The sequence below is a fragment of the Martes martes genome, assembly GCF_963455335.1.
Source record: "Martes martes genome assembly, chromosome: 9".
In the NCBI taxonomy this organism is placed as follows: domain Eukaryota; kingdom Metazoa; phylum Chordata; class Mammalia; order Carnivora; family Mustelidae; genus Martes; species Martes martes.
This window is the reverse complement of record NC_137896.1, coordinates 51,289,137-51,311,851: the sequence shown is the minus strand read 5'-3', so window position 1 is coordinate 51,311,851 and position 22,715 is coordinate 51,289,137. Positions and strand designations below refer to the sequence as shown.

The 22,715-nt window shown below is 37.1% G+C and overlaps 1 protein-coding gene across 2 annotated transcripts in view; it reads right to left on the bottom strand.

The window, feature by feature from the left end:
- Positions 1-22,715, bottom strand: part of SEPTIN10 (septin 10) — an 80,374-nt gene that overhangs the window by 30,490 nt on the left and 27,169 nt on the right. For both annotated transcript variants that reach the window (XM_080813188.1, XM_080813189.1), the window contains exons 2-5: positions 13,882-13,950; positions 7,723-7,843; positions 7,123-7,318; positions 1,551-1,737 (exon numbers count right to left, since the gene is read on the bottom strand). In XM_080813188.1, the coding sequence (XP_080669314.1) occupies positions 1,551-1,737; positions 7,123-7,318; positions 7,723-7,843; positions 13,882-13,950 (573 nt within the window). The remainder of the gene's footprint in view (positions 1-1,550; positions 1,738-7,122; positions 7,319-7,722; positions 7,844-13,881; positions 13,951-22,715) is intronic.

The following is a 22,715-nucleotide window of genomic DNA, read 5'->3' as shown; positions in this document are numbered from 1 at the left end:
GCAGAGCCCAGGATCATATTCAACCTCATTGTGTGGCCTTCCAGCATGCCATGTACCCTCTAGGACCTGTAACAGACCTGTTCTTCAAAGTTTCCTGATGGTATCTGGTTGAAGTGTATCCTAAGATCATAGTAAGAACCACAAGGGTTGGCCCAGTCATGACACTGGCCCTGGGGATAATGTCTGTGGGGCTTGCTATGAATAGTATAGTTGGGGAGTACCTCAGGCATTCCTAGCCAAGAATATCACTATAATTAGGTACATCACAGACTGAAAGCTACACTGAAAGCTGTACATATGTTTATTTGTATGTTAGGAGCAGGGAAAAAGATGTTTCACAATGATGGTAACCTGTCACTGTTTGCGTAAGGTAACTTTCATTTCAAGCAGAGGAGTATTCTGCTTTTAGGAACAAAAGACAAGCTATCAATTTAATTAACACTCACATCTGCCCCCTGAAGTAGGGTATTATTCTCCTTAAATTTTTATTTTAGATGTGAGGAAACTCAGGAGGCTATAGAAACCTATCAAAGAACACAAAGCTATTAAGTGACAGAGCCAGTATTTAAAACCAGCCTCCACTGACACCAAATTCTATGTTGTTTATACAGGTTACATCATGTTGCTTTCTCTAGCTAAGAAAAATTCGCACACTCTTGGTTTTATGTTGATTTTAAGAGTTTCTAAAAAAAAAAAAAAGAGTTTCTATATAATTAGACTCAACTATGAAAATACTGGATAAATGGTTATAACATCTGATCAGATAAGTAAACTACCATATAAGCTTCATCAAGTTTTTGCTAAAGCCAGGGGACTGTGCAACTAGCCAAAAGTCAATCAATCACAACTTCACTGGCAGCTTTATGCTCTTCCATACTGATTTTTATATAGAAAATATTACTGGCCAGAATGCCCTGAATCCTTTCTCAAAAAATCATTAGCCGTATAATGAAAGCTGCATTTCTCACACCATCAGAGGTTATAGGAAAACTAGTTTTTTCAGTACAGATAGCAGTCTTCAACCACCTTTAAAACAGATTAAAAAAAAAAAACAAAAAACACCAAGTAAGTTAATTTGTAGATATTATTTTTTATAGCTCCCTGAATTTATATATCACTCTTTGGCTCAGAAATTCAAAAGCAGGTTTTCAGATGGTTCAAATTAAAACATAATTTATTATAACACATGATGAAACACTAGACCTTAATCTTTGTCAATGAACTTCTTCTCATTTAGTAGCATCATAAAGTAAAATTAGTGTCAAATAAATTCTGGCATGCAATTTAATCACTAAAAATAAAGGACTAAAATTTTATGTTAATGTATTTTCTTTGCAGCTCATCTTCCAAACTGAATTTCTCTGGGAAATAACCTAACATTGAAACTTATCAAATGTTCTAAAAATGCACAGAATAAATGTTAAAATATATATGTGTGTGTATATATATATATGTATGTGTATGTATATATATGTATATATAATAAAGATATTTTAAAAGTTCAAAATAAATATTAAAGCATGACAAATTGAGTCCTTTTCCAAGCCCACCTTGCTGTCAAGGCTCTTCATTGTTAAGAGATCTAGTGTCTTCAGAGAGTGACCTGTCGGGGAGATGAAGTAGAGACACACGTGGATGCGAGAATCGTGGTAGCTAAAGAGAGAGCGCTTGATCTTCAGCTCCTCTTGGAGATAGGCCTCAAACTGAGCATCTATGTAGTCAACTATTGGTTGGTAGCTGCAAAAATAAATATTTAAGTATTTAATACAGCATATCCATGTTACCTAAGTAAGATATTTATGTAATTCTAAGGTGTGAGATCTATACTTTTAGCAATTAATAAAGTTACCATCTTTGCTAAATAGAGAACTTTAATAATAAAACAAATTGCACGGAATATGCATGTACAAAGGTAGAACATTAAAACCATCAGTACAACCTGTGCTTTAAACTGCTTTTAGAAACTGAATGAAGGTACATGGACTCATTCTCACATTCATTCACACACTGCCCCCCTTTCTGATAAGGGTTCCCATACTTGCCAGAGTGCTGAATGAGGCCAGGCACTTAACTGCAACCAAACTGGACATATTATTTAACTGAGAAAAGGCATGAGTATTAATAACCTAAAAGACATTTAAGTCAAATTCTATGACTTCTTGCTTTTTAAATCAGATTCATAAGGCATGAAGAACAGCAACAAAGAAAGGAGAAAAGGCGTACATCAAACGAAAGTAACCAGTAATGCAGGCATGATTTTATCTTTAATTACAAATAAAGGAAAGGCACACACACTTTATGCTGAGTCCTTGCTTAGATCACTTCTCTTCCAGGCATGCCTTTTTCCCTCTAGCTATTTCATTCTATTCATCCTTCAAGATGCAAATCATATCACACTGCATGGACATGGGCATTCATCTTAGTTTGTGAATGTTCCACTTCATTCTGATATACTAAAAATTATCTACACAATTCAACTTCCTACTCTTACTAAGTAAACCTGACTTTCCAAGTAAAAATAATAGCAAATAGTTCCCCTGTCAAATTCCCTGGACACCTTTATAATTATCTTTCTAGCCCAAATGGAGCAGTACTTTAAGAAGCCTAGGGACTCAATAAATGTGCACAGAACTGACTTCTTCCATAAAGTTGCCTGATCCTTCTAGCCCTTAAGGATCATCACCTCTTTTAATCTCGCAGAATACCCTGTTCTTCCCATGCAGATGGTAAACAAATGTGAGAACCGAGACAGTCATCTTATACTTCTGTGTTCTCCACAATACCTAGCCTATACTTTGAACATTATCAGAGAGAGTATTAGGAGCATGAGTATTCATTATCAGGAACACTATCCTTGGGAAACTCATCTAAATGTGATAGAACGTGATTTCCTCCCAAAATAATAAAATAGTAAAACTTAATCTGTAAGTACATATTTAACATAAAAAAAGTCCAAAGAAGCATGTATTACTGACCTGAAGGAAATCAGTAACATGACCTATTTTATGACCTAATAGCCATAAACAGTCCTCTACGTGACTGTGTTGCATTACACGTCATAAATGAAGATCAAAATATCTTCTGCTAAATAAACAGCATATCATTAGAAGTTCTTCCACAGTAATTTGCCCTAGGTTTCCAATTCTAATACCCTGCATACTCAGTCTTCCAATGAAACAAAAGACAATGGCTTAAAATATAAAAATCACCTCCTTAAAAACTTCCAAAGTGATAAGGAATTAACCAGGTCAAAACTGAAGAGACAGTGGAGCCTGAGAGAGATAACCAGAAGACTAGAGAAGGGGTCAGTAAATGGGCCAAGTCCAGATGATGTCTGTATCACATAGCCCTGTTCACTGGTATATGTATTGCCTATGGCTGCTTTGAGTAGTTGGGACAGAGATCGTAAGTCCCACAAAGTCTGAAATATTTACTATCTAGAAATTTACAGAAAGAGTTTACTAACCCCTGCACTAAAAGCATCAGAGCTAGTTTTGTCCTGAGGCCACTTGTCAATCTAGTTCCTGAGCCTCACTTCTAAAGGACTCACAGGACAAGAAGGAAAAAATCAAAGCCCAGGGACCATACAGGTAGGAGTCTATTAAGAAACTGCCTCCCCACACTGAATGGGGATCCTAAAAGCCACACCTTCAGGGTAAGAATGAGCTAGAAATTAACCTACAATTCCTTCCCTCTCCCCAAGTTTCTGTAGGAAAGGGTGCCCTGGCACTAAATGAATCAGGGAAAATAAAAGGAAAGGGGTTGAAGTCACAGGGTCTGCTCTCACACATATCCGCAGCCCAGGTTCACAGCGCCTCTTCGATGCTGAGAACCCTGAGTCATAAAATGAGTTTAAGGATCCTCAGCGTATTAAAGCCAATAGGGGCCAAACATAAACATATCCAAATCTGTTTAAAGGAAGACAACTTCATCTTAGACCTCAAAGTATCTCTGCAAAAATTTTTCCAAAGACCATGAGACCTACAATAAAAAAATAATCAAGCATAAAAGAAAAAAAACAATGAATGAGAATCAAAGGAAAAAAAAACCAAAATGTCAGTAAATAATTTATAATCTTAAGAACATAAAGCTGAGAATCAATGAGAAATTAGAGCAAATTAGATCAAAACCCAAAGAAAGGCAATTATAGGTATAAGAGCAGAAATAAGTAGGGAAATAAGAGCAGAATAAGTAGGGAAAAAACAATATAAAATTGAGAAGACCAATAATAAAGCCAAAATCTGAAAAAAAAACAAACAGACAACTTGGCGATTCACAGACCTGTACCCCTGGGGCTAATAATACATTATGTTAAGAAAATAAAAAAAAATTTTTTTAATTCCACATAAAACAACAACAAAAAAAAACCAAATAGACGAACAAAGCTTTGTTGAGACTGATCAAAGGGAAAAGAAAACAAGCACAAATAACCAGAAACAGAAAAGGAAATGAAGATATCATCACAGATGATGTAAACAATAAAATGATATGAGGAATGTATTATCAAATATTCTAAATAAGTATCTTTGAAAATTTGGATGAAATGGACAGATTCTTGGAACACTGTTAAGATTACAACTGTCTCGGGGCACCTGGGTGGCTCAGTGGGTTAAGGCCTCTGCCTTCGGCTCAGGTCATGATCCCAGGGTGCTAGGATCAAGCCCGGCATCAGGCTCTCTGCTCTGCAGGGAGCCTGCTTCCTCCTCTCTCTCTGCCTGCCTCTCTGCCTAGTTGTGATTTCTCTCTGTCAAATAAAAATAAATAAATAAATAAATAAAAAGATTACAACTGTCTCGAGGGGCACCTGGGTGGCTCAGTTTGTTGGGCGACTCTCTTTGGCTCAGGTCATAATCCCGGAGTCCTGGGATTGAGTCCCGCATTGGGCTCCTGGCTCCATGGGGAGTCTGGTTCTCCCTCTGACCTTCTCCCCTGTCATGCTCTCTCACTCTCTCTCTCAAATAAATAAATAAAATCTTAAAAAAAAAAAAAAAAGATTACAACTGTCTCAAGAAACTACTCTCAATTGGCCTATAATCATTAAAGAAAATTAGTTATTAAATAAAAATCTCAGAAAACTCCAGACTGGGATGGTTTTATTAGTGAGTTCCACCAATCACTTCAGAGAAAAATAACTCTAATTTTATACCTAATATAAAAAGAATACAAAATGGTATTCAATATTTCAAGGGTAATTTACCAATGAAAAGTCAGTTACTATAATTCATCTTGTTAAAGGTTAAAGAAGAAAATGTACAATCTTCTCTACAGAATACAAAAACAAAAAATGTCTGGTAATATTTATTCATAATAATAGAAAAACCTCTCACTAGTAATACAATGGAACTTCCTTATTCCAACTTTTAAAAAAAGGAAGCAAGCATAATAAATGGTAAAAATAAAGCTTTTCCTTTGCATCAGGACATGGCAAAGATACCCACTAATACCACTGATTATCCAACATAAGACTGTAAGTCCTACCCAGTACAGTCGGGTTTTAAAAATGGAAGAAAGAAAAATTAAAACTGTCTTCAGCCATGATGAAGTAACCAGGACTACATTTATTCTCCCACTCTGAACAACTACAAACTTGATAAAATACACAAAAAAGTCTTTCAGACATCTGACAATAGGCAGTGTAAAATTGTGTTCGTTGAGAAGGGAAATAAATGAGAAAAGCTTTATGATTCTCCCAGCTTACTGCCTGAAGACAAGTTTCCAGAGCACAGCACAAGACAGCACAGAGCCCAGTGGACTCACTGAGTTGAAGAGACAGAAACAGGAGGTCAGGGAGGCCAAGGCAACTAGAATTGGTAGGTAAGGACACTGAATAGAAGGCCCTGTACCAACAGAAGTGCTAATAATCTAGATAGACAGCAGTTTCCTCCAGTCCGTGGTGAAGCACTAAATCTGCACATACATGTGAGGAAAGAACCTCAGACCATGGATATTTCCTATGTTATAATCATGGTAGTAGTTAGAAAACTATGTATTTGTCAAAATTAACTGAGTTGTACACTTAAAAAAGCGCATTTTATTTATTCTGTGTAAATTATACATCAATAAAACTTTTTAAAAGAAACAGAACTGAAAAAATATATAAATGTTACTATTCGTAGATTATACTATTATATGTACATAGAAAATCTACACAAATTTAGAGATGAATTGTTGGAATTAATCAGAGAATTTACAAAAGTCACTATGCAAAATCAATTATATTTCTAAACACCAAATAGAAAATGAAATATTTCTAAAAGATATCATCTATGAGAGCATCACATATGCCAAATATCTAAGAATAAATTTAAGTAAAGATGTATAAGAGCTCTACATAGAAAACTATAAAAAGAGATTATGAAGATTTAAAGCAACTTGTCATAGGCCTTTGACTACCGCTAATCTGCTGCTTCTAGAAAGTCCACATAAATGTGCTGAAAGGCTCATGTTAAGTCACATAAAGGGAATCAATTATGCAAACTATTTCCCCTCTAAATCAAACTTTAGAAAATTAGAAAATTACCTCTAACAATGAAAACATATGCATTTCAAAAAGAAAAAACAAGAAGTTCTTGCTTAACCCCAACCTATTTCCCCTTTTCATACACAATCTACAATCACTTTATAATACCATAGGAGAAAGAATGACATAATACAAAATATAAATAATAATTTCAACTATCAAACTTTTCCTGCAATGCTTAAAAGTGGACCTGGCTGATCTGCTTAGAATTTTACACACAGAAAAATGCATGCACCATGGATTTGGCCATTATATATTTGCCATTGTATGTCTTACCTTTTTTTCCCTTCGACAAAATAAGTCCTGCCTCAAAATTAGTACAAATCACTTATTATACACCAAACTGGAACATGAGGAAATAATTAAAACAATTTTTGCCCAAGTACACATTTCAATAATTTGAGTCAAATTATGCTAAAAAGAATTAAGGCAACTGGGTAGAAAAATGTCAATTTGTTAAGAATAAAACATTGCTGATTTATTTTAAAAAATTAAAGTCTGGGAGGAAACGGTATGAATTTCCATAGTAGAAAACCAAATCATGCCTATTGAGACAAGACAAATGTCTTGAAATAAGACAATTACAGTAAGAAAACATGTACCTCTCTTCTTTGTTTATTTGGTCACCAAATCCTACTGTATTCACAATGGTCAATTTCAATCGAACATTACTTTCATGGAGTTCATATGTCTGAGCTTTAAGTTTAACATGTGGACAAAAATGTGAGGATTCATGGTCTTCAAAATTAGTATTAAACAATGTGTCAATCAGCGTTGATTTTCCAATTCCAGTCTCCCCTGAAAGAAACAAAGGTACATTGTCACAGGTGTAGAGAACAAATGAGAAAAAAAAGAACTCTTAGACTGGTTTCAAAGATCCCAAATATTTCAAACATTCCAAAGGCTGTGTTGTCTATGAAAGCCATACAAGTTAAGGCTGGTCCACTGAGTAATTAGCATAACATAAAAGTGAGTATATATGCTAAGTTACTCAGAACTCTGAAGAAAGCACTGAAATGTTTAAAGAACAAAAAAGTTTAAAGCAGTACAGCTAGGAAAAACAAAACTGATAGGATTTAAGTAACTGAAAAAATCTGCAATCATGATCTCAAATTAATAACATGAGCATCATACTGCTTCCAAGAGTGAAGAGAACACAAGGAATATAAAGGAATAATTTAGAGGAAGAGTTTGCCACTTACCCACACAGAGAATATTAAAACAGAAGCCTTGCTGAATGGATCTATTGACCAGCTGATCGGGCAAACTCTCAAAACCAACATGGCCAGACATAGTTAAAGAACGAATATTTTCTTTTTTTTGCTGAAGGAAAACAAAGACAATGGCAATAATTTAAAACAACTAATTAAAACTGTTTTAAATTAAATTAAAATAGTAATTATAATTCATTAAAACAAAAAAGTATTTTACTAAAATCGGATATTGGCACATTTGAAAAGATAAATATAATTTACCAAAGAAACTAAAGATTTTATGATCATTAGACCTTCACCAAGATATAACCATATTAAGTAAATTTGTGAGAAACCTGATTCCAAACCCTGAAAGCATACACATTTCTTATTCTCTTCACACAATGAGAGTCCAGCATTACCTACAACATTCAAATACTTGATTTCCAAAAAATAGGAAATCATGTAAACTATGGCAGTCACTCACAAAATGGAATAAAGTTATTACAGGTGTTTATGATAAGTATTTGGTAACTTAAATTTTACATTAAAATGTCACATGAAAAAAACACAATATAAAACTACACAGTTTTAGCTCCCAGTAATGGCAGAGTAACTTATGTCACCTGCTAATAACATTTATAATCTATTCTTCCAAGTCAGTGGAGTGCAACCAAAGTTCAACAGGCACTGGAGGGAATGAGACTCTTGGGAGTAGGAAACCATGTAAAGTGAGATGCACATTTTCTAGGTCTTTCTGAAGGCATACCCCAGTCACTGCTGCACAAAGAAAACAGACCTCAGGATGGGTTGAGAAGTTGGAAATAAGGGCAGGTGTATCAGCTGAAAATTGAAAAAGAAAATTATAGAAAGGAGGGAGTCCAAAATCTGCAAGTGCACTCCCCTCAAATCTCTGGTTGACTGGTGAACTGCACAAGTACAGGGGAAATACAAGGAGCCTAGTAAGGGGAAAATGGAAATTGGAAGGAGCTATGTAGAGTTTTCAAGAATGTCATCCCAGGGAGCTTGAATTTTAACTCTGTAAATTAAAGGGGCTCAATAAATATTTCAGACTTTCCACTAAAAACCTGTATGAACCATATTTTAGGAGTAAGGATCACATCCCAGGAATGAGAAATGTTCCCTAGTACACAACTGAAAGAGACCTGCCCTAACAAAGTGTAAAACTAAGGCTCAACATGATCAATGCAACAAGCTAACAATTTACTGCCTGCTAGAACCAAAGTCAACACTCTTCAGAAGAAGAAATAAGAATCCAGCACCTCTACAATGTATCATCCACAACATCTACTATACAATAAAAAAATTACTACAGAGGAAGAAGCACGAAAACGTGACCCACAGTCAGGAGAAAAAAGTCAAAAGAAAGAGATCCACAAATCAGGTGATAAAAACTTTAAAAAACAACTATGACAGGGGCACCTGGGTGGCTCAGTGGGTTAAAGCTGCTGCCTTTGGCTCAGGTCATGATCCCGGCGTCCTGGGATCGAGCCCCGCATCAGGCTCTCTGCTCAGCGGGGAGCCTGCTTCCTCCTTTCTCTCTCTGCCTGCCTCTCTGCCTACTTGTGATCTGTCTGTCAAATAAATAAATAAAATCTTAAAAAAAAGTGAAATTGGTTTATAATTGTTTAAAAAACAACTATGACAAATATGCTGAAAAAGAAAAAATATCCTCTTTTTCTACAGGAAAAGAAGATAGATAGAATGGGTGGCGAATTACAAGAGAGATTTGAAAACTCTCAACAACAAAAGGCAACAAATGGGATTCCTAGAAGGAAAAATGCAACATCTGAAATAAAAAACATACTGAACAGAATTAACAGCAGATCAAACAATGGAAGGAAAGATGTGTTCAATAGTTATATCCAAGTTAAATATCTTTATCAATCCAAGCTAAAAATCTCTTATAGAAAAACTAAAACTGTAATAGAGTCCAAAAAAACTGGGACAATATCAAATGGTCTTATATACCTGTAATTGAAATGCCATATAAAAAAGATGGGGAGAGACTGGGGGAGGGAAGGAAATATCCAAGTGATAGTGACCGAAAATTCTCCAATTTTCTAAACATGAACTAAGAGATCCAATTTAGCAAACTACAAACAGGAAAAAATCCAGAGAAATCCATAACTAGGCACATTAGAGCAAAATATTTCAAAACAAAGATAAAGAAAAACTTTATGAGCTACCAAATATGGGGAGACATATTACAGACGAGTGAAACACATAAAATGACTAAAGGTTTCTCATAAACAGCAATGCAAACCATAAGACAACAGAACATCAATAAAACGCCAAAAGAAAAAAAAATGACAACCTAGAATTCCATAACCAATAAAAGTATTGTTCACAAATGAAAGTCAAAGGAAGACATCTTCAGACCAAAAAAAAAATCTAAGAAAATTCACTGAGAGCAGACCTACACTATAAGAAATGTTAAAAGTTATTCAAGAGAAAAGAAAATGACATCAGACCTACAAAAAGAAATGAAAACTGCCAGAAAAGTAGAAATGTGGGTAATTGTAAGAGAATTTTTGTTAGTTTTAATTTCTTGAAAATATGATTGTTTAAAGCAACAACAACAACAATATATCGCAAAGTTTGTAATCACAGAGAAGTAAAATGTATGATAGTGACAGCATAACAGATGGGAGAGGGAATGGAGAGCTACTGTTGTAAGGTTTCTATACTATACATGGAGCATTATAATACTGTTTGAAGATATGTGTGATAAAGTAAAGCCTACACCAATTACTATTTTAAAGAAATAAAAGGCCTAAGAGATACAGATAGTAAGTCAATAGTAAAGATGAAATGCAATCATAAAAATAATCCAAAAGGCATAGAAGAAAGAAAAATGAAAGAACAAATGTGACAAAGAAAATAGCAGCAAACTGGCAGACTTAAACCTAGCCAAGTCTATAATTAAATTAAATGTAAATGGTCTAAACCAGTGATATCCAACAGAACTTCCTATGATGGTAGAAGTGTTCTATATCTGAGCCGTGCAACAGGAACCCACCAGCCAGCCACATGCAGATACTGAGCACTTCAAATGTGACTAATGCAACTAAATTTTATTAAACTGATTTAAATTTAAATAGCCACATGTGGCTAGTGGCTACCATACTGGACAATGAATGTCTAAACATTTCAGTTAAAAGAAGGAAATCATCAGACTGGATAAAAGAGTAAGACAACTCTATGACAATTTGGTTCTAAAATCTATATGGAAATGCAGGCAATTAGTAACAACTACAACAATTATGCAAAAGAACAAAGCTGAAGGACTTATACTACCCAATCATGAAGCTACAATCACCAGGAAGTGTGGTATTGTGACTTTGTATTTTCATTAAAATTAAAAACTTGTGGGGCGCCTGGGTGGCTCAGTGGGTTAAGCCTCTGCCTTTGGCTCAGGTCATGATCCCAGGGTCTTGGGATCTAGCCAGGTAGCGAGCTCTCTGCTCAGCAGGGGGCCTGCTTCCCCCCCCACCCCCCACCTGCCTCCCTGCCTACTTGTGATCTCTCTCTCTCTCTCTGTCAAATAAATAAATAAAATCTCTAAAACATTTTAAATTAAAATTTTTTTTAAAAATTTAAAATTTGTGATCAGCAAGGAATATGTAAATCACAGATTAAAAGAAAATATTATATATTTGGCATATATATATGACAAAGCACTTATATTCAGAATATCTGAAGAATTCAAATGATTTAATAATAACAATCCACTTTTTAGAAAATGGGTAAAGACTCAAATAGAACTTCACAAAGACAGCCAAGCAAATGAAAGAGTGGTCAACAGTACCGGTTATCAAGGAAATGTGAATTAAAACTACAGTAAGTTATCACTGAACACTCTCCAAAATGGCTAAATTTAAAAGCCTGATAATATCAAGTATTAGATATTATGAAGTGGAACTCTGATAAATTTGCTGGTGTGAAAGCAAAATAGTACAGGCACTTTGGATAACAGGTGGTATACAACCAAAAAACTCTACCTGTAGGTACCCAAGGTAAATAAAAATACACATGAATGTTCTTGGCAGCTTTAGTCCAAATAGTCAAAAACCAGAAACAACCCAATACCCAACAATCGGTGAATAGAGAAATAAAATGTAGTATATCCATACAATGGAATACTAAACTACTGATATATGGCACAATATACCTAAGTCTCAAAAACTAAGTGATGTATTTACTGTGATTTGACTAAAAAATTAAAGTATATTTTTTCATATATTCTCATATATATGAATATGGATAAAAATCTTTCAAAGGGTAGCAACAGACTATGGAGAGTGGTTATTACTGGGGAATGGACTTGGAAGTTGAGGGAGTGGTCTGGGAGGTACAGGTGAGAAAGATTCACTTTTTACACTATATGGTGGATAAAATTCTAACATGGACCCCGAGACTGATGGCCCCTTCTATTTTTTTCAAACACTAATCTACATGATGTTATGAAGGGATTTTACAGGTGTAATTAAGGTCACAAATCAGTTAACCTGAGAAAGGGAGATTACCCTAATCAGGTGAGCCCTTAAAAAAGGACCAGGAGTTTCCAGGTGAGAGATTTGAAACCTTAAGGGGATTTGATAGTTGGGTTCTCCCCTCTTGTATGGATGACAGAGAGCTATATGGCAAGGACATAAGCTAGTAACAACCAGCCAGCAAGAAACTGAATTCTGCCAACAGCCTGAAAGAATTTGGAAGGGGAGCCTCAGATAAGAATCCAACCAGCCAACATCCTGAGTGAAACCCTGAGCAGAGAAGCCAGCTGTGCTGGCCTGGCTTTCTAACCTACAAAACAACAGGCTAATAGATAGGTGTTATTTTAAGAAGATAAATTCATGGCAATTTGTTATTGGGCAACAGAAAACTAGTACACTATATTCTCTTTTCTACCCTTTGAATCCCTTTTAGTCACGTTTGTTGAGCGAGAAGAAACACTATGCTTCCTAGTCATGAAAGTGTTCAAGAAGATTAGAGTAATACTTGTTAGAGTTTTTAACGTGATAAGCACATACTTATCAGATAAAAGTTGAATTAAATGACCTATAGAATTCCTTCCTGTTCTAAAGTTGTAAGATTTTTGGGTCATGTTAACAGAAGCTTTCCAAAAAATGTGGTGTTGGGAAGAGGGGCCAGAGAAAATGAAGATTAAGCAATGACTACTCAGTGGATTAGTCACTAAAGTATTACTAGTGACTGTGACAGTAGTTTCAGCAGAGCAATGTGTTAGAAAGCAGATAAAGAGTAATTCCAAAGGTCTGCCAGGTGATAAAGATGGGGCAGACTATTATTACCAAAGAGAGAAAAAAGATAAAAAGAACAGTAGTTTGGCAGTCAAACTACAATTTATCAAAACTGTGGGGCCTTTAGCATGTGTGAAGGAAGAGGGGAAAACAAGAAGACGCTTAATGTGCACAGAACTAAGAAAATCATTTAATCTTACTGAATTACCCAAGCTTGTATTTGTGATTTTCATTTTTTTTTTAAAGATTTTATTTATTTATTTGACAGAGACAGCGAGACAGCACAAGCAGGGGGAATAGCAGAGGAAGAGAGAGAAGCAGGCTCTCCGCTGAGCAGGGAGCCCAATGCAGGGGATCACAACCAGACCCAAAGGCAGATGCTTAACCTGTTTTTGCAATTTTCTGTTTAAAGAATCATCAACTCACCTTTCATCAAGTTAAATTTACCTCTCCTTTTAAATGTAAATTTTAATATGAATTACCAAAACACACCCCTCCTATGCAGGCACACTTAGAAGAACCTTTTAGGGCTGATCTTGCACTCAGGCAAGCCATCTGACAGGGCCATCCAGTGAATTCCTACACTCTGTCATTAAAGGAGTTCTCTCCAAACACCAAGTTCTGCAAGTATGCCCCATTAAAGCAGTGCTAGTCTTCCTACTGAATGCTGTGGAAGCAGCCAGAGTTTTAATTTGCTTCATGTCCCTTAAGAAAGAGACACTGAAAACACTCAACAATTATTTAAACTGATTTTTAATTTCAATCAACATAGAAGTTAATTAATATTCACGGTAAAAACGAAAGTCTGTCAGGTCTCTGAGTAGTTATTTTGAAAGCCTAGAGGTGTGCAGAGTACAATATGGATCTATTTAAAAGATATACTCACTTTCTGTTCATCATCAGATACTTCTGAGGACAGACAGGTTCTTTTTGTTGGCATGTGAGACTGAAAGAGCTGAAAAAGAAAAAAAAAATTAAAACAGATATTAGTTCAAAAAACCTTGTATCTAAATAATATATCTATGTTAAAAAGGAATTGTAATATTATCATTATCATCAAGTTTTGACATGCAATCTATACAACTGACTCATACTTAAAACCATGATTATTTTACTGAATAAATACACGCAAAAGTAAATAATATATAATACTCAACATATGTATCAACATACTTACCCAAACATGCAAAAATACTATAAAAGAGTAAACTCCCATTTACAACCAGGAAGACAAAGAACATTACTTTTATTTAAAAGACTTAATAGTGGAACCAGAAAATACCCTCAATAGCCAAAGGAATGTTGGGGGGGGGGGCGGATACTGAAGCTGGAGTCATCACAGTTCCAGATTTCAAGCTGTATTACAAAGCTATGATCATCAAGACAGTACGGTTCTGGCATAAAAACACACACACGGATCAGTGGAACAGAACAGACAACCCAGAAATGGACCCTCAACTCTGTGGTGAACTAATCTTTGACAAGGCAGTAAAGAATATCTGAACAGTCTTGGGAAAACTGGACCATGACACAAAAAAGAATGAAACTGAACCACTTTCTTACAACATACACAAAAATAAACTCAAAGTGAGTAAGAACCCAAATGTGAGACAAATCCATCAAAATCCTAGAAGAGGGGGGAGACAAGATGGCGGGGAAGTAGGAGGAGGCGCCATTTCAACCTGTCCCCTAAAGTGAGCTGAATACCTACCAAAGAAGTCTGATCACCCATGAAATCAGCCTGAGATTAGAATTATACATGTCTGGATCTCTAGGGGGGCAGAAGACGCCAGTGGGACAGTAAAACAGAGTGGAAACATCCAACTGACATCGGAAGATAAACAAAAGGGGGAGGGAGCCACCAGAAGCGACTCATTGGAAAGTAATACCCCAATACGAGAGTGCCCTGCAATTGGGGACCAGCATGAACTTCGAGTCTCGTTGAAAGCACTCAAAAAGACGAAAGGATCCTTGGAAATTTGTGGGAATCAGGACAGTTAGGGACAGGGGCTTAAGTCCCTCCGACTCAGGACAGTCACTGCTGGCGCTGAGTCAGAGAGTACAGAGAAAAAGCCAGGTCTCGGTCCCCGAGCTGCCTGCGCGCCTGAGAGCATCTGGGCAGCAGCACCCGTGAGGGTGAGGGAGCCTCAACAGCGGGCAAAACCACAGCCTTTTGCACTCTCCACTCGTGAGCCGCACAACCAGAGTCTGAGTTGCACCCCACACCCTCCCCTGAGAGAGGTGCATGCAGGTGCCAGCCCGCACTCTCTCCAACTCGGAGAGTCTGAGCACTCCCAGCCCGAGCCGGCGGGAAAATCTCAGTGTGCTCTCTCTGCTTGGGACCTCTCTGGCAGTCCGGCCCTGCCCAGCCAGCCACGGTTAGTATTTCTCGTGGTTTTAGGTAAAAGCGGGAGTTCCTGTGACCCCAGAGACCGTGACTGGGGACGTGCTCTGCCAGCGGCAGAGGGGGAATTTATGTGCTCTGGAACACCCAGAAGGGAACAGACTGAGACTTCTCTCCGAGAGGGAGGTCTGGGTGCAGTCTGCTTTCCTCTAAACCTCCAAAAACCATCAAAAGCTGCCAAGGGGAGAGAAAACAAACAACCCAACAAAAAGAACCCCAGAGAACAAAAGCCTGAAAAATTGGTTTCCTCAGAGCCCACCCCCTTGATGGGGCAGGAGGACTTAACTCCAGCAAGACTCCCTGAAAACCCACGCAGCAGGCCCCTCCCACAGAAAGCCAACCAAAAAGAAAAAAAAAAAAAAGGCAAGAAGACAACCACCACTAACCTTTTTACCATCACACTGAGATGTCCACTACATCAAATTCCATAACCTTTTCACCTAAACTTTTAGATACATACACGTGTTTTTCTTTTACTTTTCTATTTTTTATTTTTTAATTTAATTTTAGTTTATTCTTTTTTTTTTAATATTCATATAGACTTAAGCTTCAAGGTAATCCCCTTTCCCCAGTCAATGCTACCCCTATAGGTAAACCAGTTTCTAATCCCCCTTTATCTTAGGAAAGTTGAGTCCTTTAACAAAGATATAAGAATACATCCAGGAAGAATCAAAATAACCTTCCTCACCCACACTGAGAATTTATAACCACTCTCCCATCTTTTTCTTCCCCCAGTGTTTCTGTGTATTTGTTTTTGTCCTAGTAGTATATAAATCTTAGAGTTGGGGTTCTTTTTGATGAGCTTTTTTGTTGTTGTTGTTTTTATTTATTTATTTTTTCTCTTGTCATCTACTTTTATCGGTCTTTTTGTTTGTCTGTTTTTGTTTGTATACTTCATAAATATTACCTTGGGGCCCATTTGGGCTGGGCATTCTCTTTTATCTTTCTTTTTTTTCCTGTCTCTCTCTCTCTTTTTTTTTCTTTTTTCTTTCTTTTGGGTGGGGACTCTTGATTGCTCAGAAGCATTCCAGGGTGCACCTTGCCTGCACCACGGTCGATACATTCGGCTACCCATCCGTTCACCCATCTCTCACCAAAATGACTAGGAGGAGGAATGCCCAACAGAAGAAAAATTCAGAGACTGGGCCTTCTGCAGCAGAGCTATTGGATATGGACATAGACAGTATGTCAGAAAGGGAATTCAGGCTAACAATTAGCCAGGCAATAGCTAGGTTGGAGAAAGCCATGGATGACCAAAGGAACTGATTAGGGCAGAACCGAAAGCCACCAGGGATGATGTTCACAATGTTAGGGCAGAATTGAAAGCCATCAGGGATGATGTTCAAAATGCCCTCAATGAGTTCCAATCTAATCTAAATTCTCTAAAAGCTAGGGTAACTGAGACAGAAGATAGAATTAGTGATCTGATGGACAAACAGATAGAGAGAAAGGATCAGGAGGAAGCCTGGAACAAACAGCTTAGAAGCCACGAAAACAGAATCAGGGAAATAAATGATGACATGAAACATTCCAACGTCAGAATTATTGGAATCCCTGAAGGGGAGGAGAAAGAAAGAAGTCTTGAAGATATAGTGGAACAAGTTTTCCATGAAAATTTTCCCAATCTCACGAATGGAACTAGCGTTCACGTACTAGAGGCAGAACGGTTTCCCCCCAAGATTATAGATTCTTGAAAGTCCTCCAGACACCTAATAGTAAGAATGAAGAATTACAATTGTAGGCAGACCCTCTTGAAAGCAGCTAGGACAAAGAACCTCCTTACGTACAGAGGAAAGCCCATCAGAATAACGTCAGACCTGTCGACAGAAACCTGGCAAGCCAGAAAGAGCAGGCAAGATGTATTCAGGGCACTAAAGGAGAACATGCAGCCAGGAATACTTTATCCAGCAAGACCGACATTCAAAATGGACAGAGAGATAAAGAGCTTCCTAGACCGGCAAGGTTTAAAAGAGTATGCGACCACCAAGCCGACAGTGCAAGAAATATTAAGGGGGGTTCTATAAAAGAGGAAAAATCCTCAGAATATCATTGACCAGAAATATATGGAGACAATCTACAGAAACAAAGACTTCACAGGTAACACGATGTCAATAAAAACGTATCTCTCAATAATCACTCTCAATGTGAATGGCCTAAATGCATCCATAAAATGACAACAGGGTTGCAGATTGCATAAAACGACAGGACCCATCCATATGTTGTCTACAAGAGACCCATTTCGAACCAAAGGATACACCCAGACTGAAAGTGAAGGGATGGAGAAGCATCTTTCATGCCAATGGGCCTCAAAAGAAGGCCGGGGTAGTGATTCTCATATCAGATAAATTAGATTTTAAACTAAAGACTGCAGTAATAGATACAGAAGGACACTACATCATTCTTAAAGGGACTATCCACCAAGAAGATCTAACAATTGTAAATATTTATGCCCTCAATATGGGAGCAGCCAATTGCATAAGAAAACTGTTAATCAAGATAAAGAGTCATATTGATATGAATACATTAAAATAGGAGATCTTAACACGCCACTCTCAGTAACAGACAGATCATCCAAGCAGAAAATCAATAAAGAAACAAGAGCACTGGATGACACATTGGACCAGATGGACCTCATAGATATATACAGAACATTCCACCCTAAAACAACAGAATACTCATTCTTCCCGAGTGCACGTGGAACCTTCTCCCGAATAGACCACATACTGGGTCACAAATCAGGGCTCAACCGCTATCAAAAGACTGAGATTATTCCCTGCATATTCTCAGATCACAATGCTTTGAAACTGGAGCTCAATCAAAAGGAAAAGTTTGGAAGGAACTCAAACACCTGGAAGCTAAAGACCACCTTCCTTAAGAATGCTTGGATCAACAAGGAGATCAAAGGAGAACTTAAACAATTCATGGAAACCAATGAGAATGAAGACACTTTGGTCCAAAACCTATGGGATACAGCAAAGGCGGTCCTACATAGCCATCCAAGCCTCCCTCAAAAAAATGGAAACATCCAGAATACACCAGCTGTCTCTATACCTTAACGAACCAGAGAATCAAGAACAAATTAAGCCAACTCCACACACAAGAAGGGAAATAATCAAGATTAGAGCAGAGATCAATGAGATAGAAACTAGAGATACAGTAGAACGCATCAATGAAACTAGAAGCTGTTTTTTTTTTAAAGAATCAATAAGATCGATGAATCATTGGCCAAACTAATCCAAAAGAAAAGAGAGAAGGCCCAAATTAAAAAAATAATGAATGAAAACAGAGCGATCACAACTAACACCAAGGAAATAGAAACAGTCATCAGAAATTATTATCAGCAGTTATATGCCAATAAGTTAAGCAACCTAGAAGAAATAGATGCATTCCTGGAAAACTATAAATTTCCAAAACTGAACCAGGAAGAAATTGACAACCTGACTAGACTGATTATCTAGTCACGAGATTGAAGGAGTGATCAAAAACCTCCCAAAAAACAAGAGCCCAGAACCTGATGGATTCCCTGGGGATTTCTAACAAACTTTCAAAGAAGAAATAACACTTATTCTCCTGAAGCTGTTTCAAAAAATTGAAGCAGAAGGAAAACTTCCAGACTCTTTTTATGAAGCCAGCATTACCCTGATCCCCAAACCAGGCAAAGACCCCCACCAAAAAGGAGAATTTCAGACCAATATCCCTGATGAATAGGGACACTAAGATTCTCAACAAGATCCTAGCAAATAGGATCCAACAGCACATTAAAAAGATTATCCACCATGACCAGGTGGGATTCATCCCTGGGTTACAAGGATGGCTCAACATTTGCAAATCAATCAATGTGATAGAACAAATCAATAAGAGAAGAGAAAAGAACCACATGGTCCTTTCAATTGATGCACAAAAAGCATTTGACAAAATCCAGCATCCGTTCCTGATTAAAATGCTTCAAAGTACAGGGATAGAGGGAATATTCCTGAACTTCATAAAATCTATCTATGAAAAACCCACAGCAAATATCATCCTCCATGGGAAGAAGCTCACAGCCTTCCTGTTGAGATCAGGAAAACGACAAGGATGCCCACTCACACCACTCTTGTTCAACATAGTATTAGAAGTCCTAGCAACAGCAATCAGACAACAAAGAGAAATAAAAGGTATCCAAATTGGCAATGAAGAAGTCAAACTCTCTCTCTCCGCAGATGACATGATATTTTATATGGAAAACCCAAAAGACTCCACCCCCAAACTACTAGAACTCATTATAGCAATTCAGTAATTTGGCAGGAATTGTGGAAGAAATTCAAACACTTGGAAGCTAAAGACCATCCTGCTTACTTCTCAAACTCAATACACTCAAAACAGATAATCATATAAAAAAATGGGCAGAAGATATGAACAGACACTTCTCCAATGAAGACACACAAATGGCTAACAGACACATGAAAAAATGTTCATCATCACTAGCCATCAGAGAGATCAAATCAAAACCACATTGAGATACCACTTTACACCAGTTAGAATGGCCGAAATTACCAAGAGAGGAAACAACATGTGTTGGAGAGGATGTGGAGAAAGGGGAACCCTCTTACACTGTTGGTGGGAATGCAAGTTGATGCAGACACTTTGGAAAACAGGGTAGAGATTCCTTAAGAAATTAAAAATAGAGCTTCCCTATGACCCTGCAATTGCACTACTGGGTATTTACCCCAAAGATACAGATGTCGTGAAAACAAGGGCCATCTGTACCCAATGTTTATAGCAGCAATGGCCACAGTCGCCAAACTGTGGAAAGAACCAAGATGCCCTTCAACAGACAAATGGATAAGGAAGATGTCGTCCATATACACTATGGAGTATTATGCCTCCATCAGAAAGGATGAATACCTAACTTTTGTATCAACATGGACGGGACTGGAAGAGATTATGCTGAGTGAAATACGTCAAGCGGAGAGAGTCAATTATCAGATGGTTTCACTTATTTGTGGAGCATAAGAAATAACACGAAGGCCATGGGGAGACGGAGAGGAGAAGGGAGTTGAGGGAAATTGGAGGGGGAGATGAACCATGAGAAACTATGGACTCTGATAAACAATCCTAGGGTTTTGAAGGGGCGGAGGGTGGGAGGTTGGGGGAGCCTGGTGGTGGGTATTATGGAGGGCACATATTACATGGAGCACCGGGTATGGTGCATAGACAATGAATTCTATTACACTGAGCAGAAATTTTTTTAAAATATCCTACTAGAGAACACAGGCAGCCACCTCTTTGACCTTAGCCACAGCAACTTATTAGACATTTCTTTCAAAGCAAGGGAAACAAAAGCAAAAATGAGCTACTGGGACTTCATTAAGATAAAAAGCTTTTACACAGCAAAGGAAACTGTTGACAAAACTAAAAGGCAACCTATGGAATGGGAGAAGATACTTGCATATGTCTTACCAGATAAAGGGCTAGTATGCAAGATCCATAAAGAACTTACCAAACTCAACACCCAAAAAACCCAAAAAATCCAGTGAAGAAATGGACAGAAGATATGAACAGACATTTCTCCAAAGAAGACATACAAATGACCAACAGACACATGGAAAAAAATGCTCCACATCACTCAGCATCAGGAGAATATAAACCAAAACCACCTGACAGATGTGAAATACCATCTCACACCTGTCAGAATGGCTAAAATGAACAACTGAGAAAACCCCAGATATTGGCGAAGATGCGGAGAAAGGCGAACCCTCTTACACCATTGGTAGGAATGCAAACTGGTATAGCCATTCTGGAAAACAGTATGGAGGTTCCTCAAAATGCTACAAATAGAACTACCCTAAAAGCCAGCAATTACTCTTCTAGGTACTTATCCAAATGATACAAATATAGTGATTCGAATGGGAACATGCACTCCAATGTTTATACTACCTATGTCCACAACAGCTAAACTATGGGAAGAGCCCAGATGTCCACTGACAAATGAATAAAGAATATATAAACACATCACATATATATATATAATACATTTATATATATATATATATTTATATATGTGTGTGTGATGTGTTTATACACACACATACATATATGGACATGGACGGAAGTAGAGGGTATTATGCTAAGTGAAGTAAGTTAATCAAAGAAAGGCAATCATCATATGATTTCCCTCATATGTGGAATTTAAGAAACTAAACAGAGGAGCATGAAGGAGGGAGGGAATAATAAAACAAGACATAATCAGAGAGAGAGACAAACCATAAGAGACTCTTAACCATAGTTAACAAACTGAGGGTTGATGGAGGGGATGATGGGGTAACTGGGTGATGGTCTTTAAGAAGGACACTTGATGAAATGAGCACTGGGTGTTATAGGCATATGATGAATCACTAAATTCTACCTCTGAAATTAATAACAAACTATATGTTAAATTGAATTTAAATTTAAAAATTTTAAAACTGAAAGACTTTACAGGATTAAAAAGGGAAAATAAGCTATTTCACTAAAAAATATTCTAGGAGCCAAGAAGATACTCAAGATTAGGGACATTACACAGTAGCATGCCAGGGTAAATACAAATGTTAATGATCCAATTTCAGTATAGTTAGGAAAACAAGTATTTAAAAATCTGAACAAGTCCCTTAGTTATCCAATTAAAACAGAAATAATTATCATTAATAGGATTCCTGTCATATGCCAATCATTATATAGCTCATTAAGTACATTCCTTATTTAAGTACATTTCTTATTTTCTGAGCTATACATATTCTCATTCCCACAGCCTACATGAGAAAATTAGGATTCTGAAAGGTTCCATAACATACCCCAAATCACAAAAGCCAGTTAGCCATAGACATAGGTCTGATCTGCCCGTGAAGCTGATGTTCCTTCCACTACTGTCCCAATTTGTTTAGCTATAAACCAAACAAATGTTCACTGTTTTCAACACTGAGGAATGGGGGAAGAAAAGTACAAGAGAAGTGTGAATTTCAAAGCAATGCTGCCCCAATAATTGCTATTGTACTTTTGAGTGCAGCACAAGATACTAAGGAAATGTGGCATTTTTTAAAAAGTAGCGTTTGTATGGATATAGTAAGAAAAATGTAAACAGTGCCAGTAAGGAAATAGTGCAAAATAAGTTCCTCTTCTATCCTTGATTTACTAGTACCTCAACAGACCTATGTATCTTTCCAGAGAAAGGCCATGCATGTATGAGCATATGTGAATAAGCAGGTGTCTTAATTTATAAAAAACGGCAGTGGCCTATTGCTCTGCATTGTGGTATTTCCCCTTAATCTCTCATGGAGACTGTTTCACTGTTAGGCAGATCT